The sequence below is a fragment of the Drosophila albomicans genome, chromosome 3 (genome assembly GCF_009650485.2).
Source record: "Drosophila albomicans strain 15112-1751.03 chromosome 3, ASM965048v2, whole genome shotgun sequence".
Lineage (NCBI taxonomy): Eukaryota > Metazoa > Arthropoda > Insecta > Diptera > Drosophilidae > Drosophila > Drosophila albomicans.
In genome coordinates this window covers 49243742-49259958 of record NC_047629.2, presented here as the reverse complement: position 1 = coordinate 49259958, position 16217 = coordinate 49243742, and the positions used below count along the sequence as shown (strand labels likewise).

The window sequence follows — 16217 nt, the reverse complement described above, 5'->3', positions numbered from 1 at the left end:
AAACGTTAAGTATGCGCGTTCGTGTTGTGTTCTAAGTGGCAATTAAACGGTTCGCGTCACATCTGTGCCTCCGGCGCCGTTGAAATCCCACACGGTGCACGGTATCTCTCAAAACCCCCAAGTTCCCCTCCGCCCCACAAAAAGTGCATGCTGCGATTGATTGTCAGCTGTTTATTTTGCTTTTTTTATTATTGGTGCGGCGCGCATCATTTTTGCAGTGATAAATGTGTTAAAATAGGCTTAAATTACGTATTCGTAGGTGTAGAGCATAGCGCACAACATAAAATTCAGGTAAGTGATGCTTTTTCAATACCGGCGGCCAAGCGGCTTTTCTTAGCAACAACAACAACAACAAATCGTTCGTGAGGCGCGAGGCACAACTGGCGCCAAAAAGTTGTTGCGTTTTTAAAGTGTAGTGCAAATTAGCAAAAGTGCTTAAAGTGAATTTGGTGTAATGCGAAATTGAGTTGTGCGTGCGTTAACAATACGGTCAAGGATGCCCAGGAAGCGCTGCAAGGACATCTACTGGCTGCTGGGAGCAGGCTGCAACAGCTGTTTACAATGCTGCATTGTCAAGGTAAGTGCACTGTGCGCCACGTGCAAACAGATTATACAACTTGCATGCTCTCCCTCTCTCTGTCTCTCGCTCTCTCTTGTTTTCTATGCAATCTGCTTGAATCTTGCGAAAAAGCGGAAATCATTACTCATTTCACTTTCATTTGCCGCACGCCGGCGTAGCGTTAGCAGCTTTTCTCCCTCCCCCGCAGCCCCCTCAGCGATCTGTTGCCCACCCTCGCTCGAATTTTGATATTTTTATAAACTAAAAGGAAACACGCTCTCATCAGTTTGCTCATTGAGTCATTTTGCTTTGCGGCCAAAATAGCATTCTTTTCCAATTTTTCCCGAGTGTGAGAAGAAAAGCGCTCGCCACTCGTGTTAGGCCGGTCGAACATTTTGCCCCCAAAGTCCATTCATTCAGTTCTACGTTAGTTGTGTTCTCGTTCGCGTCGCGTCGCGTTTGCGGCTAGTTTTTCCAACGATTTTCCGATACGATTTCCGTGCCGTTTTCACTGCTGCCGTGGTCGTTGCTGTTAACCCCAAAAAAATAAAGAAAAATCATATATTTAAACGAGTTATCGAAATTACAAAATATTTCAATTGAAATACACTGCTTTGCAAGTGCGTTGCGTATACGCCCAGTTAAACAGTTTTTGTCGAGCAAAGCAAAGCAACGGCGGCTTCTTCAGACACAGCGAGCTCAACGCTAATTGGATTGTCAACAATTTAGCCCTACGGCCTGTCACAACAACAACAACAGCCACAACATTGGTCAGAGACAGCGAAAGACGGACTCCGCATAACTTCGCATAGTAATCAATACTAGTTGACTTTTCCTTATTGCGTTTTTTGTTTTGTTTTCGCGCGTTCACTACTATACTCTTTATAATGTACTCGTTGTCGTCTCTTAATATCGTGCTCTGGCCCAGCGCGTCGTGTGTTGCGTGTTTCTGTGACAACCCAAAGGGGCAACAACAAAATTACTAATCAGTGAGAGCAACGAAAGAAAGAAAATAAAGCAACACCAAATCCCGGCTAGAAGAAGTCGAAGAAAAATAAAAACACAACGAAGCAGAGCAGCAACGATTTTTACTTACTGTCTGACGGCATTTCGAACATAGTTTTCACCACACAAGTTTTGGGTTACTTTTGCGAGTTGCCACATTCAAATGTTTTACAGTACGCGCCATAAGTGTGAGTATTCATTTATTTTCTTTACTTTTTGGAAGTATCTCCACTCACCTGTAGACACCACTTGATGGGCCTCATTCCGGTCGATGTTTTGTTTATAAACATTTGCTGCGCATATCCGCTACACATTTTCCATATCTCTGTTACATCAGTTGTGAACTGATTTCCATCTCAGTCTCTTTCTCTTTCTCTCTCTTTTTGAATCTATATATCCATCTATTTGGGCAGACGTAACACTTTCAACTTGTAGCCACAATTTGTTTTATCCGCAACGTATCTAGAACTCTGCCAGTTCTCATTCACTTTTTTGCCGTCTGTCTAAAATTGGATCTATGCCTCGGCAATTAAAAGCCGCTGCGATAAATGTATATATTTGAAAAAGAAATGAACATCATCAGCCAAGAAGTTCTATATGCCTAATTTGCATTGAATGCTACAATAAATCATTTTTTCGGACAAGCTACGACCACTGTTAAGTAGAACGTTAACGGCGGAACTGCAGAACTGTATTTCTTTCTCGATTTAATTAGTAAATTTGTCGTTTTGTTAAAATTGTATTGAATCTCTCTTAAGTTAAGATTTTTCAATTGCTATTAAAGAAAGTTAACATTAGTAAATTTGTCGTGTAATACCCTATTTAGACCAAGTGCATCTGCTTCAATGATGCGATTTTTTGATGCAAGTGTTAACAGCAAAAGTTGCATCACATGAACAGATGTTTAGGGGTGACTTAACATGAGTTAAAAGGAGTTAACGTTAACAGAGCTGGTAATGTGAGGGTAACATTATAGTATTGTCTTTAAATAACATATGTTATGACTGGTGTTTAACATTGTTCAATAGCTGTTAAAGTAATGTAACAGATTCAGTTCTAGAAAGTAGTGCAGAAGGTGATTCTATAATATATTATATATATATAATTTCACTGAATATACCTTTTTACTCTAAATGGTACTATACAACTACGACCCACACGATTAAAATAGAAAAATACTATTAAGACAAAATTGAGTTATAACAGCTCTAAATAATTCAACAGTTTTTTCATTTTGGGTCATTCAATATTTTAGCCAATATGGATAATAACAAAAAAATATTGATGTCATATGAGGTTCATTGAAATAACAGTGTAAAAAAAAAAATATAATAAAATTTGAAATAGCTTATAAATAACTTAATCCTACTAAATTACTTTTAGATTATTCTTTATTGGGTACTACAGTCTCACACTTAAGTATACAAACAAGAAAATAAATAACATAAACAAAAGTTTAAAATTTTCTATTATTTTTCTTTGATTCGTCTCATTAAATTCTTGATAATTCTATAATAGTATTCCCTTATGGAATTACATATTTAATGGTTACTTTATTTGGATATATGTAAATTTAAATGTCAATTTGCAGAATGCGAAGTCAAAGTCTAACAATTGTATACATACATACATTGAATTCTTGATGTTAACAATCATTATCTTTATTGCTATATTTGATTATCTTTGAATGCACTTTATTGGCCGAAGGTATATTTTATTCCCCCATAAAATAGTTTTTACAGAGCACGAGTCTATTTGGGTTCCTTCTCAGAATTATTTATTCAATTATAATATAATATGTATGTATTATTACTACATGTAAAAATAAAGCTCTTCAATCGTATTTATTGAATTGCTAACATTAACATTAACAATCAATGCTTTTATTACCAATTTAATGCTCTATATCGATCTAAGGTTTAGTTAATTCCCCCATGAAATAGTTTCTACAGTGCACGACATAAGTATTCTCTGATGTCTACAGAAAAAACATCAGCACTCTTTTGTGTGCTCGTAAAATGTATCTTTTGAGCACAAATGTCAAATATTGCTTTTTAAGGGTCAGCAGCTAAATATGTTCCCGAGTCTATTTGCTTTTATTTTGCTTTGCACTCTTGTACACTTTTCAATGTTGCATTTTGTTGGCCAACATATTCTCTCTCTCTTTTTTTGCCATTGCTGGCAAACGCCCTTTGACGCCCTTTGTTAGCTGTTGTTGGCTTTTGGTGGAGTCATTTCTCTTGGCCAACTGCGCGTTGCGTATGGGGTTGAAAAAGTGTTGACTGCAGTTTAGTTTTTGCATATTTCTTGTTTCTGTGTAAATTGTAAACCAAAAAGATGCTTGAGGTCATAAATTTTACAAACACACAAGCACACACATACACACACAGCTGCCGTCTGGCCTTTGCCAAAAATCCTGCCCTAACATTTGCGTAGTGTTCAAGGCGCCTTCTAAATGCTTTTTGATGTCTTTTTTTTGGAATACCCTGTAGACAAGGCGCGTGCTCAAATGAGGTAGCATAATGTGATGTAAAGTTAGTCTGAAATCTGGCAAGAGTTATTAAATACAATTTTTATACTGAATATATTTACAGTAGACTTCTCATTTATTAATTTATTAAAAGTTCTTCCATCAACTCAACTTAAAATAACATAATTGGTATAATTTATCTAAAATATATATATTTTTAACTGACATTCACAAATGCTAATTTAGTTAATATTTTCAAAATAAATCTTCTAATATATATCTTCTAACTTCCAAGATGCCAATTTAATTAAAGTTATTCATTGAACATGAAATCTTAAACACAAAATACAATTTTATTAGTCGACCTCTTTATTTACAAATGCCAGATGAATAACAAGCATAAAGCATTAAATTCTAAATAAAAAATAAAATAATAATTAATATACATACATATAACATTTCAAATGCCAATATAATTAGAGAAAACATACAATTATAAATAAATAAAATATTATTTTGAAACACAATTTTAGTTGACTTATTTATTCAAAAATGTCAATTGAAAGTTTTCCAGTGAACAAAAAATTCTAAATAAAAAATAACATATTAATATCAAATATATTATGAGATGACTTCAATAAACTTAAAACAATAATTACAAAAATATATATTATTACCGCCTTCTTTATTATCATTTTCATTTTCAATAAACTTAAAATTTAAATGCTTTCAACAGGGCATCTCTTAGTCGTCTATACCTCATTTTATTTTCTGGTCTATTCACTTATGTTTTTTTTTTTTTTTGCGTTTTTGGTTGTTTTTTGATTTATTTTCGCCGCAGATTTTCATATGCCAAATAAAAACATTAGCAGCGTTCATTCGGAAAAGCCTCCATAACATCTATTTAAACTCATCCATAATATTCGGTTCGATTCGATTCAATTCTCGATGCGTTGTTTCCATTCGATTCTTTCTAATAGTCGAAAGGCATTGACGTCAAATTGTTTATGCAGCTCAGCACTTTTTGCTTGGCATATCTACTCGTATGTCTGGTCAGATATCTGTACAATAGGCTGATTGTATACAAAGTATATATGTATATCTCTGCTTATATACTCATTGACTGCGTACAAGGAAATTAAATGTGCCGTATAATTTTGTATGCAGCTTAGCATTTGGCATCGATATTTAAGACTTTTGGCAAAAGCGCGACTCATGCACAATTCGCAGCTAAAATATCAATTGGTTGGGGCTTGTGCTCTCTAAATAGTAGAGATATTATAGCATATTATATTGTTTTATGACATGTTGTGTTTAACAAGCGGCAAAATGAAATGTCGCTTCAAATGGTAAATGGTTGTTTTCTTTTCTCAGGGCAAACACGCGTCGCACTTCCGTCACAAAAATATATATAAATATTTTCGTGGAAATATGCTGAAAATTGTATTTAAAATATTGTCTGCCTTTTGCTTGTTGCTGTTGTTGTTGTTGTTCCCACGCTAGAGCATCGACTTTGACTCGAAAACAGGCAGCAAGTGCCAAAATAATGTGACATATTATTATTATTGGGGGATCTCTGGTACTATGTAGCTGAGGCTGAAGGCAGATATATAATATCAGGGTCGTCTTACGATCTGCAGACAATTTTTGTCGCGCAATTATAGCTCGTTAAATGTTGAAAAATGTATCTCAGAGAAAGCAAAAGGCTTAAAAGGCAGCGCCATGTGCGATATATATTTTGAGGAAGCGCCAGAATTGCGAGTTTATTCAAAGAAAAAATGGATAGGAAAAAGTTGTGCTTTAGTTTTCGTATCAAATACCCAAACATCTCAAACTAAGTCGAATGTATTGTTAAAAACGATTTATAAATAACTTCACGAATCTATTTTCATTTTGAGAGATCATTACATGGAACTTTTTAATACTTCTTTAATATTCCAAGTTTTCTGTCGCATTAATTATTCATCTCGAAACTAAACTGAGAATATTGTTAATAGGAAGTTATAGGTAACATGAATCTATAGTATTTCCATATTTCTCTTATATCAAAAGAGTTCTGCCAAATTAGTTTGCTTCGTTCGTTCTCAAATTAATAAGGAATTATAGATAACTTGACGAATTAAATACTTCCTTCATATTCCAAGTTTTCTGCTGAATTATTCATCTCCAAAAATTTTTAACTAAACATAAATTCTTATTAAAAACAAATTTATTTCCAATTTAAAGGCTATTCCATAAATAACTACTGCAAAAATATAAATATTTCTTTCATATGCTATAACTTTTATTATTCCAAGTGCTTTGCACTGCCGAATTATTCATCTCTAACTTGTAAACAACTCAAACTAAACTCAAAGTATTGTTGAAAAGAAATATAAGATACTTTTCTTAGTTAAGAATAATATCTTCCACAATGTTTACTCGCCATTATGGATAATTAATTCATTAGTTTACCTCAACAGTCTATAAATTAGTGCTATATAAAACATTTCTGTCTGTGCAACTATTCTTAAATATACATATACTATATATACCGTATATATACTATATATATTTGCTTCCCTTTGGCTAAATCGTATATCCCAAACAATTTTCACGGTATTTTTCTCTGAAAATATTGCAATATGTGTAGTAATTCAAAAATTTGTCGCAACATAAATTCTCTGGTGTGTATTTAAAACAAATTCCCAGCTAGACGCTAATTTCTGGTTGAGCAGACTAAAAAACAGTGAGATAATTTAAAAAACAACAACGAAAATAAAACGACGCACTGACGACATCAAAATTTATTGTTTAAAAATAACTTCAGTTCGCTTTTGCTTTGGCAATAGTTTGTGCAAATATTTAAATTAATCTTTGTCTATTATTTGAATTTTGGTGATTTTCACATGACCCTGAAATCCCCAACAACTTAATCTAACTCAACCGAAACCATGTTTACCTATGTATATAGAGCATGTTAGTTTGTTGTCTGGTTTGCATCGGTTTTGTGGGATACCCGTTGAACTGGGTCAATAAAAAGGGGCATGTGCGTTGAGTCAATTTTGGCAGGCATTGAGGTCAATAAAAGTAAGATAGGCCGCTGACATGGTAACACCCCCCCTCACCCCTTGAGGTTCCTACGAACCGATAAACAATCCAATTAAAACAATTGCCAGGGACAACACACAGCAAAAGAAGCGTAGGAAAATTCGCCCGCAGCTTTTGCATTGCGTGTGAGGTTCAATCGAGGGTATCTCAAAGATACTCCACATCGATAAAAAAAAAACGAAAGACTTCAGTTGGGGAATTGGTTTTAGGGTCTAATGGCAAAACGCCGCTTTTCACCTACTGCAGGCGAAAGTGAAAGTCTATTTTTCGCATATGCCTAGACAGATACAGAGAGAGAGAGACCTGCCCCTCAGACTTCTCCCCTCTCTATCCCTCTCTTCTCTACTTCCCCTGCTGCCTACCGCAAGCAATTTAATGTTCAATTTCTGTTCATTAATCTTTACTTTGGCTTACATTTTTTTTTATTTTTTCTTTCTTTACCTCACTTTTGTTTTCTTTTTTCTGTTTTTTTTTTTGCGCGCGCTCGCGATAAAGTTGATTGTTTTGCTCTATGTTGGAAGTTGGATGTTGTCCATCTCTCGATTGCTTTGCTAACTCAATTTGGGTGGCGATCCGGCGGCTTGATTGATTTCTACGACGTGGCTGACTAACTGCAACGCTCAAATTGAAACTAATTAACAGCTGCCATATCAAATTTGATTATCCAAATGTTTGTTTTGTGGCGCAAACAAAAGACGCAATGCAATATACACTTTCATTAGGGCGCTGCAATTAAGAAAAAGATACAAAGCATCTATTGAGATTAATCACTTGCACTCTTTCCGTCAGTTTGATTGAAGTCATAATGTTTTTATGGCTTAATTATTTAACATAAATTTTCATAGAAAATATGCTTAAAGAGAGCAAAGTGTACACAGAAAAAAACATGCTAACATCAATCTTCAATCGTTATTATATAATGTTAAAATTTCACAAAGAAGGTATTTTCTTAAATCAACTTTCAAATTCTTAAAAAATTCTAAATTTATCATTCTTGAAGTTCAAAATTTGTTAAGTGCATTTAGTTTAATTCTACGATATTTCATTTTTATTGAGTTCGTTTAAATTTTCAGTTTACTTTTTTACTTTTCACTGTTATCGATTCCAATTCTTTTATTTAAATTATCGATATTTTAGTTCAATCGATTGCATTATAAATTGATCGTTCTTCTATTTCGACAGTTTAGTTTTTAAATTTATTTGTAATTATAAGATTTCTTTTTTAATCCTCGCCTTTATCCCTATCATTTATTTCATTCAAAAGATCGATATTACTCTTTCACTCGATAGTATTTTAATAATCGATTTCCTCATAGATTAGACGCTATTCTGACAGTTTTATAAATTAATAGTTCGACTACTTCGATAGTTTTGTTTAATCTAATTCATTAAGAGATTTCTTTCTTAATTTTCATATTTATGCTTATCATTTATTTCATTTAAACTATCGGCATTTTTCTATCAATCGATAGTATGTTTGTAATCGATTTTCTTATAAATTAGTACTGAGATAGTTTTGTTTTCAAATTTATATTGTACAAAGTTTCCTCTCCATTCAAGCAAGGGTATTAAAGTTTCATTATAACAAACTAATCCATTCTTCTCTGGCTGATTTTACCACCATTAAAACAACTGCTAAACAGTTTATGCGCTTCCACACGTTTTCAATTTTTTACGACATTTCGTTTGAACGATTCCTTGACAGGCGGACCGCGAGAATGTGGACAACTTAATGAAGCACGAATTGCTAGTACGAAATATTAAATCAAATGAAGATTAATGAGCTTGACTTCTTGGGCTGCTTTCTGAGCTGAGCTTGACCAATTGATTTTTTGTCGTAGACGACGAGTTTCACTCGATGATGATGAGTCTTAAACTAGTTTCGATATCGACTAATGATACTGAACTCAATTTGATTGCAATCAGGTTGTTTTGAGAAATTCTTGGAATGCTTCTCAAAGAGTGCTAATATTTGTTTAAAGAGGCAAATGTAGAAATCATATTTACACTTTTAATGAATTTATGATTTACCTTGTGAATTTGGTAATACAAGAAATCATACTTATACTTTTAATCAATTTATGATCTAACTTTGTGAGTGATAGATGGTAATACAAGGTCTTGATTCATGTATAGCTTTATCAAAAGGCGTTTCCGCTGTGAGACATGAGCTATTAGACTCTGTCAGCATGTGGAGTGAGACAATGGCTGTGTATGATTATGATTATTTTTGGAGTAATTACAGGCTAGAGAATTGTTTGTCTGTAACCCAATTCGAGCTTGGCATTTCATTCAAGTTCACAATCCAAACTCGTTTTCTTTTTTCAGTTTTAGCCCGAGTTAGGAGTAATTGTTGTTGTGCGTGGGTTGTGGAAAAACGTTTCGCGCCTTAAAAAAAGATTTACATGTTGCGTCGCTGTTGAGGCTTTTGTTTTAAAAGGCATATCATTGCAAATGCAGCCGGGGCAAAATGCTTATTACAGAATTTGCATAAATGTAAGTTGGCAATTAAATTGCAAAAACAATAATAACAATAACATGACACACCTCATGCGATTGTTTTTTTATGTAGAGTTGACTGTCTCAAGAAGTTGTCAGCGCTGTCGATGATTGGCTCTCTATCACTAAGTTACTCTGGTACTTTTGCGGATAGAGTTTTGTCAGCGTGTTTAACTTGAACTGGCCAACAAATTAACATAAATGCCCATACAAACAATTTCTAAATCCCACAACTACAACAACAATGAGAACTTGCCTCAATACGTGCCTCTTGTGGCATTTCTGTGTGTGTTGTGTTGTGTTTTCTATGCCTGCGACACACGCGGCGCGTGAGCAGTTTACAAATTCATTTGAGTACCATCATCTTCACCCGCCAGAGAAGCAGCACTAACAATAATAATAACAACAACAACAACACAGAACAACAACAACATTGCAGCTAGTTTGAAGTTATCATAAAAAACAACAACAACACACACATGTGAGGTAAAAGAAACTATAAAAAAATTAAAATAAAAACCAAAAAGCGAAAAAACCAAAACTCAAAAGGCGCAAAAGTATTTTCGAAACACATATTCCGGCGTACTTTTGAAATTAGCTGTCGCTATCTTTTCTTTATCGTTGCACTCTACGTGGAAAAACTGGAGGCAACTCAGCATAGTTGACTATGAAATGCACTGCAAATTCAAAAGAATTGAAGAACGAAATTTTTAATGTAAACAAGTGAAATAGTGATAAGCTGTATTTAGTAGAAAATATGTAGATCTCGTTTTGAGATTTAAAAAAGTAAAAATGTGAAGTATTGATAAGCTGGGAGTGTAATTTTTAGCGTAAAATATGATGTGAGCATTGAAAGTGTAGAATTCAAAAATAAATGTTTTATTTCAAACAAGTCAAGTAGCTGAAGAAGTTGTAAGTTTTGTGAGAAACTTGTGCTTAGATAGAACTTGTTATCTGCGGAACATTGTCTAAGATACTCTAATTATTTGTGTTTAGTTGATTATACATTTATGCTTTAAAATTTTTTTCTGTAAATAAGTTATATTGATATATTAAAAACTTGATTTCAATACGCATAGTAGTAGACTTGTTGATATATGGTACTGATATTCTTGGATATTCCAGTATACTCGTAAATCTTATGATTCAATAATGTTAGGTATTGCTAAGAGGGAGATTAATCTTAGTTATGAATATTATAAAAACTATTTTCTGGAATCCTTTCTGCAAATTATTTAAGAGCATGTCTGTATTAAAATAAATGATCAACATAAACATAATCACGATTGAATCCTTTCTTAAAGTGTATTTATGTATTTTTAAATATTCAAAATTTTTTAATATAACGTCGACTAGTTTTAAGAACGAGCTTATGATTTAAACGTGTAAAGCAGCATGTTAACATAGAGTGAGAGATATATACAGCTTTTTCTTCTAAAAATCTTACTTGTAGTTTTTTTTTACTTCCGACTGCTTAATAATAGAATTATTAAGGACTCCCCAAAAACAAAAAGGATTGATCTCTAAGAAACTTTTTAATTTTCTAACATGATGTCTTCATTTTTTGTTGTCTATTTTACATATTCCTATAAGTCAATAGAATGTGCTGTATACCTTCTGAGTTGCAGGGTATAAGTGAAGCTTATGTTACTCACAGTTTAGTTGGGGGATTTAGCCTGATGCGCGCTAAGCTGTCGATGCGTGTCGGCAGTTTAGATAGCATCTGGCTAACTCGGGAGAAGAGGCACATCGACGTCAATAGGAGTGCGGCTATATTTAGGTGTCGAGCTGGGGCTGCATATTGTGCGTACTACTATAAGGAATGCCCAATGGCAGATATAAAATAGCTGATTAAGTTTATGCACGCCGCGCCGCTCGAAGGGGGAATTTCGTATGGTATTTAATAAAGATTGTTGCAATGTTTTCACTTGCCTGTGATTTATGCCGACCAAGTTGCCAGGCCTCATATTTTTATTACATGAAGTGTGTGTTTGCTGTGCATATTGTGCACTGTGGATTGGGTGTGGGTGCAGTCAAGAGAATTTCTTAATGGTCAGTTCGAACGGTCGAACATTACGTGACCAAAACAGCAGCAGCAACAACAACACACAAGTCAAAGCAGCAGCTAGTTAAAAACTGAACTCTGCAGTTTGGGAGAGTTGCGAAAGTTGAAGAAAAGACCAAGAGAGAAAAAAAAAGTAAAATAATAAAAACGAAAGTGCCAAGTGGAAACTGTGGAACAACTCCTTGCCAGTTGCAGTTTTAGTTCCCTCCCTCTGTGTTCCTCTGCGACCCTGTGTCTGTTGCATCATCCAGTCATCGTCTCTATTCGTATATCTTTGCAGAGCTCATATTTCGCCCGCTCGCTTGCTCCGTCCAGTCAACTGGCTGTAAATACCAAATATAATTGTTTAACTGTCCATAAAAATGAAGAAATAAAAGACCCTTTTGTGTATGATGGCTACACGTTCGGTTGTTCGTTCGTCCATTGAACCCAACCAAGCAGCATCAGCATCAGCATCTTGAAAGAGAGATCTTTCAGTTCGCAAGACAAATAATTTCACACCAATATGTTGGCAATTGCTCGATTGCTTGGAATTGCTCGCGTAACAGGTCTCTCTTCTCCCCTTCCTCTCTACGTATTCCTCCCCCTCTCTTCCAGTTTCATCCCATTGATTGACTGCCTGTGTTTGCCTGAACTCTCTGTGTTTGCCTAACTGCCTCGCTGACTGACTGTCCCATCCATCAAATGCATTGCCATCAGCTCAAGCAGGTGTCCAACAACTTCATTCGTTTGTTTTTGTTTTTGTGTGTTTTTTTGGGGGCGTAAATTATGAGATTTGTTTTACGATTTCGGGCAACATAAGAGCAGACATTGTCTAGAAATAATATCAATGAGAAGGCTTGCCATGCCACATGCAATTGATTATCTGAATTGGATGGAAAACATTGGGAAAGACTTTTCTCAGGATACAGCAGGGATCAGTGTATCCTGAGAAAAACATCCCCCAATGACTGAAAAGACTTTCCCAATGATGGAAATCTGAATCACGTAACTCTTGTGGAGGGAAAAGTCAAGGCAGAAATATTACGAGCTCAACAAATTAGGATGCAAAGAGAAGTTGGGATAATTTCTATAGTCAAGTAACATATTTGGGATAATGATTATAAGGTGTTTAATTTGATATTGTATTGGAAGTGGAGAATAAGAAATGATTAAGTATATATGATAATGATTATGAGGCGTGTAATTTGATATTTTGTTGTACGTAGAGAATACAGAAATTATTAAAAATTAATTAAATATAAAAAAAATATTGCGAATAGTTAATTCAGTAATTTGATTGCTTACTTTTTTCATAATCAATATTTTAAACTAATATATGGTTTATAATTTATATAAACGAAATCACATTTTCTTATTGTATACAGTTATCCGAAGAAATCTGAAATAAATTATTAATGCATTAGAACTAATGAAAAACTAAAATGAAACACTAAGTGTGGAAATTTTATTATTTATTCTATATTTTTCTTAGTCTCTAAGTATAACGACCATATTGCTTAACCCTTATGGGCCAGCGTTGTCTATAATATATAGATAACGTTGTCTATAAGGGTTAAGCTGTATAGATAAAGATATATAGACAACGTTGGCCCACAAAGGTTTAGATATTTAGGCACATATCTTAACAATAAGTTCAGATGTATGCTTAAATACCTTAACCCCTCTGGACCAACGATTTCTATAGGCATTATTGTCGTTATACTGAAAAAAAAACCGAGTCGCAATTACATAGTTCGACATCTCTTTTGATGTTTAGTCAATTGTGTTTTTGTCTGCAAGTTTACGTTGACAAGAAATCGTTTAGTATTTGCCTTTTATTTAAATGATCTTCAATATTATTAAATCACTACAATTCAATTCTGAACTGAAAGTGTTAAATGATATATACTGAATTTATATTTGTGTTACAGTATTAGTATTTTATTTATTTTCGTAATAATTTGATAACAATCTCTAATATTAATCAATCATCACAATTCAATTGTGAACTGAAGGTGTTAAATGTTATATACTGAATTAATATATGTTTTAGAGTAATAATATTATAATTATTTGCGTAAAAATTTTAATATAATCTCTATTATAAAATCACCATAAATCAATTCACTACTGAAAGTGTTAAATGGTATATTCCGAATCATTTTAATGTCTTCCAAAGTGTCGAATAAATTGAATTACCTATTGCATTTAGTTTCAATTACATTTCAATTTCTAAGGGCCATTACTTAAGTACTGCTTTTCACCACTTTAACTGAGTCATGGTCAGTTGATAAGGTGCAATTTAATAACTTTCTTCACTTTGAGTGGCGCTGAGTCTCATTAGGCAACATTAACTCGAAGTCTCGTCTATCACCTTTTGGCCATTTGTGCAGCGGCTACCGCAAAAACAAAGTAAACAGCGAGCAGCGAAAATGCAATGGGAAAACTTGATTTATGATTAGCTGCGGAGTTTGGAAGAAGGGAGAGGGTAGAGGGGGGAAAACTGCATGTCAACGGAAATTGCTTAATCATTTCCATGCGTAGTTTTCGCCAGTCGTGTGTGTGTGTGTGTGTAATCATATCGCCTTGTGAAATGCGTTTGTCGTGCCTTTAAAATACGGTGACTAATAAAATTTCCTTTTCTTTCTTTCTATTTGCAGGTAAGTTTCTTTGCCCCCTTGCAAAAGGAAATCGTTGCGTAAGTCAATAAAAAATCAGATGATTATTTGCTTAGGACTTGAATCTTTTCGTTGAGGGTTGCATAATAGGGAAGTCAGGAAGTTCCCGTAAGGAAGTGAACTCCGATATCTTCTACCTGTCTGCCAGCTCAAATGCAGAAATCCATTAGCATGCGCGTCCTAAAAGCGATTGAGGCTGCTTCGTAAATTATCGCTTGCATTTGCCACATGTTGCATTCGCCATCAAATGAATGCCTCATTTGTGCAGGCGGCTGCGTTGATTGCGAATATGAAAAGCACTTTGAGTCTATGACTATATGAGTATGTGAATATGTGAGTATGTGAGTCTACTCATATATTGTTGTTGGTGTCTATGTGGCATCTACCATCACCGCATCCTGACCCCTTGTCGCGCCTAACGATCTTTAACCTTCGACGGCCAGACGATCAGCCGCAGACTGACTCGAAGACTCCGACTGTCTGACTGTCTGTCTGTTGTTATTATTGATTGTTGTTGTTGTTGCTGTTGTACAACACAACACAAGCACGCATCGTTGTATCTTGTAGTTTGCTTTGCTATCTTGCGAATACACTTTTTACTTATGCCACAACATGCTCAAACTCTGTGCCTCAGCCTCAGCCTCCGCCTCTGTGCCTCCAGCTCATTTGTTAATCACCTGGGTAATCAGCGTTGTTTTCTTTTGTTGCTTGCTGCTTGCTCAGTCTATCTTGTTGCATGCCTCCTGCATTTAACCTAGGCTGCTGTGCTCTTTGCAACCTGCAACTGCCCGCTTACAAGTGAAAGTGAAAAGTGCTGTTGTCGCGTGGGTTGTGTTGAACGCTGATTAGTCCAAGTCAGGCTACTGTCCAATGCCAGCCACAAATGAGTGATCAATGGCCAGTTGATTGGAAGCGTTGTTGTTGCTGTTGTCTGCTTGATTCAGCACACCAAAAGGATTTTGCTCGAGTTTCCAGAATTCTTTGCAAACTTAAAACTTGTAATTTTCCAACAGATACTTTAGGATTTGTGCAGCCTACGTTGAGAACTTATGTTGTACCTAAGCGACGCGGCTAAAGTTAGTTGCAGCTGAGAAATACCTTAGCAACTTCAAAGAACTTTAAGATTTATATCTTCGTTTAATGTGAAGCAAAATTTATTGTAGTTTCATCAGCTTTTAAAGGTCGAAAAATGTGTTCAACTTGTAAGAAATTTGTGAAAAAGTTGGGTATATAAAATTATATGAAATGATTCTACTTTGACACCTAATGTTAAATAATATTATATTGAGCTAGTTTTATGATACCGATATGACATATTAATCTATCTGTTCAATTGGGTTTCCTTTGTAACTCTCAATATATAGATTTAAAGAAAACTTAATAATTAATTGAAGAATTTCTAGCACCTTCTTTTATGAATATTATATCAAGCCTATTAGTGGGGACTTATACATTTACTATATATCATGAATAGTAAGGGTCGATTTTTCAATGTTCCCATAAATCTATTTGTTCGTATAAACTGACTTATAGGGAAAATTTCGTTTCTTCATATTAAGCACACATAAACTTAACTTTATGGGTATTTGAAAAATTGAATTTCGTTATAGAAGACTTTGTTGAGCAAACAATTTTTTAGAGACAAAAGTTATATATCGCTATTTTGGAAAATCGTTTCTAAGTCTCATATACTTTTTATGTTAAAATATAAATTTTCGTATAACTTTTTGTTGTATTCTTAAAGAAATGTAGTATAAGATAAATATTTTGTATAAAGTAAATTTTTGTTAAATTGTTGGTCTCTTTCTGTAATCAAGTTTATGGGTGTATTTGGTCTTTAGACTACCCCTCTCATCTGGTTACAGGGTA

At 34.3% G+C, this 16217-nt stretch overlaps 1 protein-coding gene across 2 annotated transcripts in view; it reads left to right on the top strand.

The window, feature by feature from the left end:
* Positions 1-444: 444 nt before the first annotated feature.
* LOC117570607 (supervillin) overlaps positions 445-16217 on the top strand; it is a 172472-nt gene continuing 156699 nt past the window's right edge. Inside the window, exon 1 of one of the 2 annotated variants that reach the window (XM_052004681.1) lies at positions 445-577. In XM_052004681.1, the coding sequence (XP_051860641.1) occupies positions 497-577 (81 nt within the window). In that variant the 5' untranslated portion in view covers positions 445-496. Of the gene's footprint in view, positions 578-1677; positions 1753-16217 lie in introns of those variants that run through there. The other variant, XM_052004677.1, reaches the window with a different exon arrangement.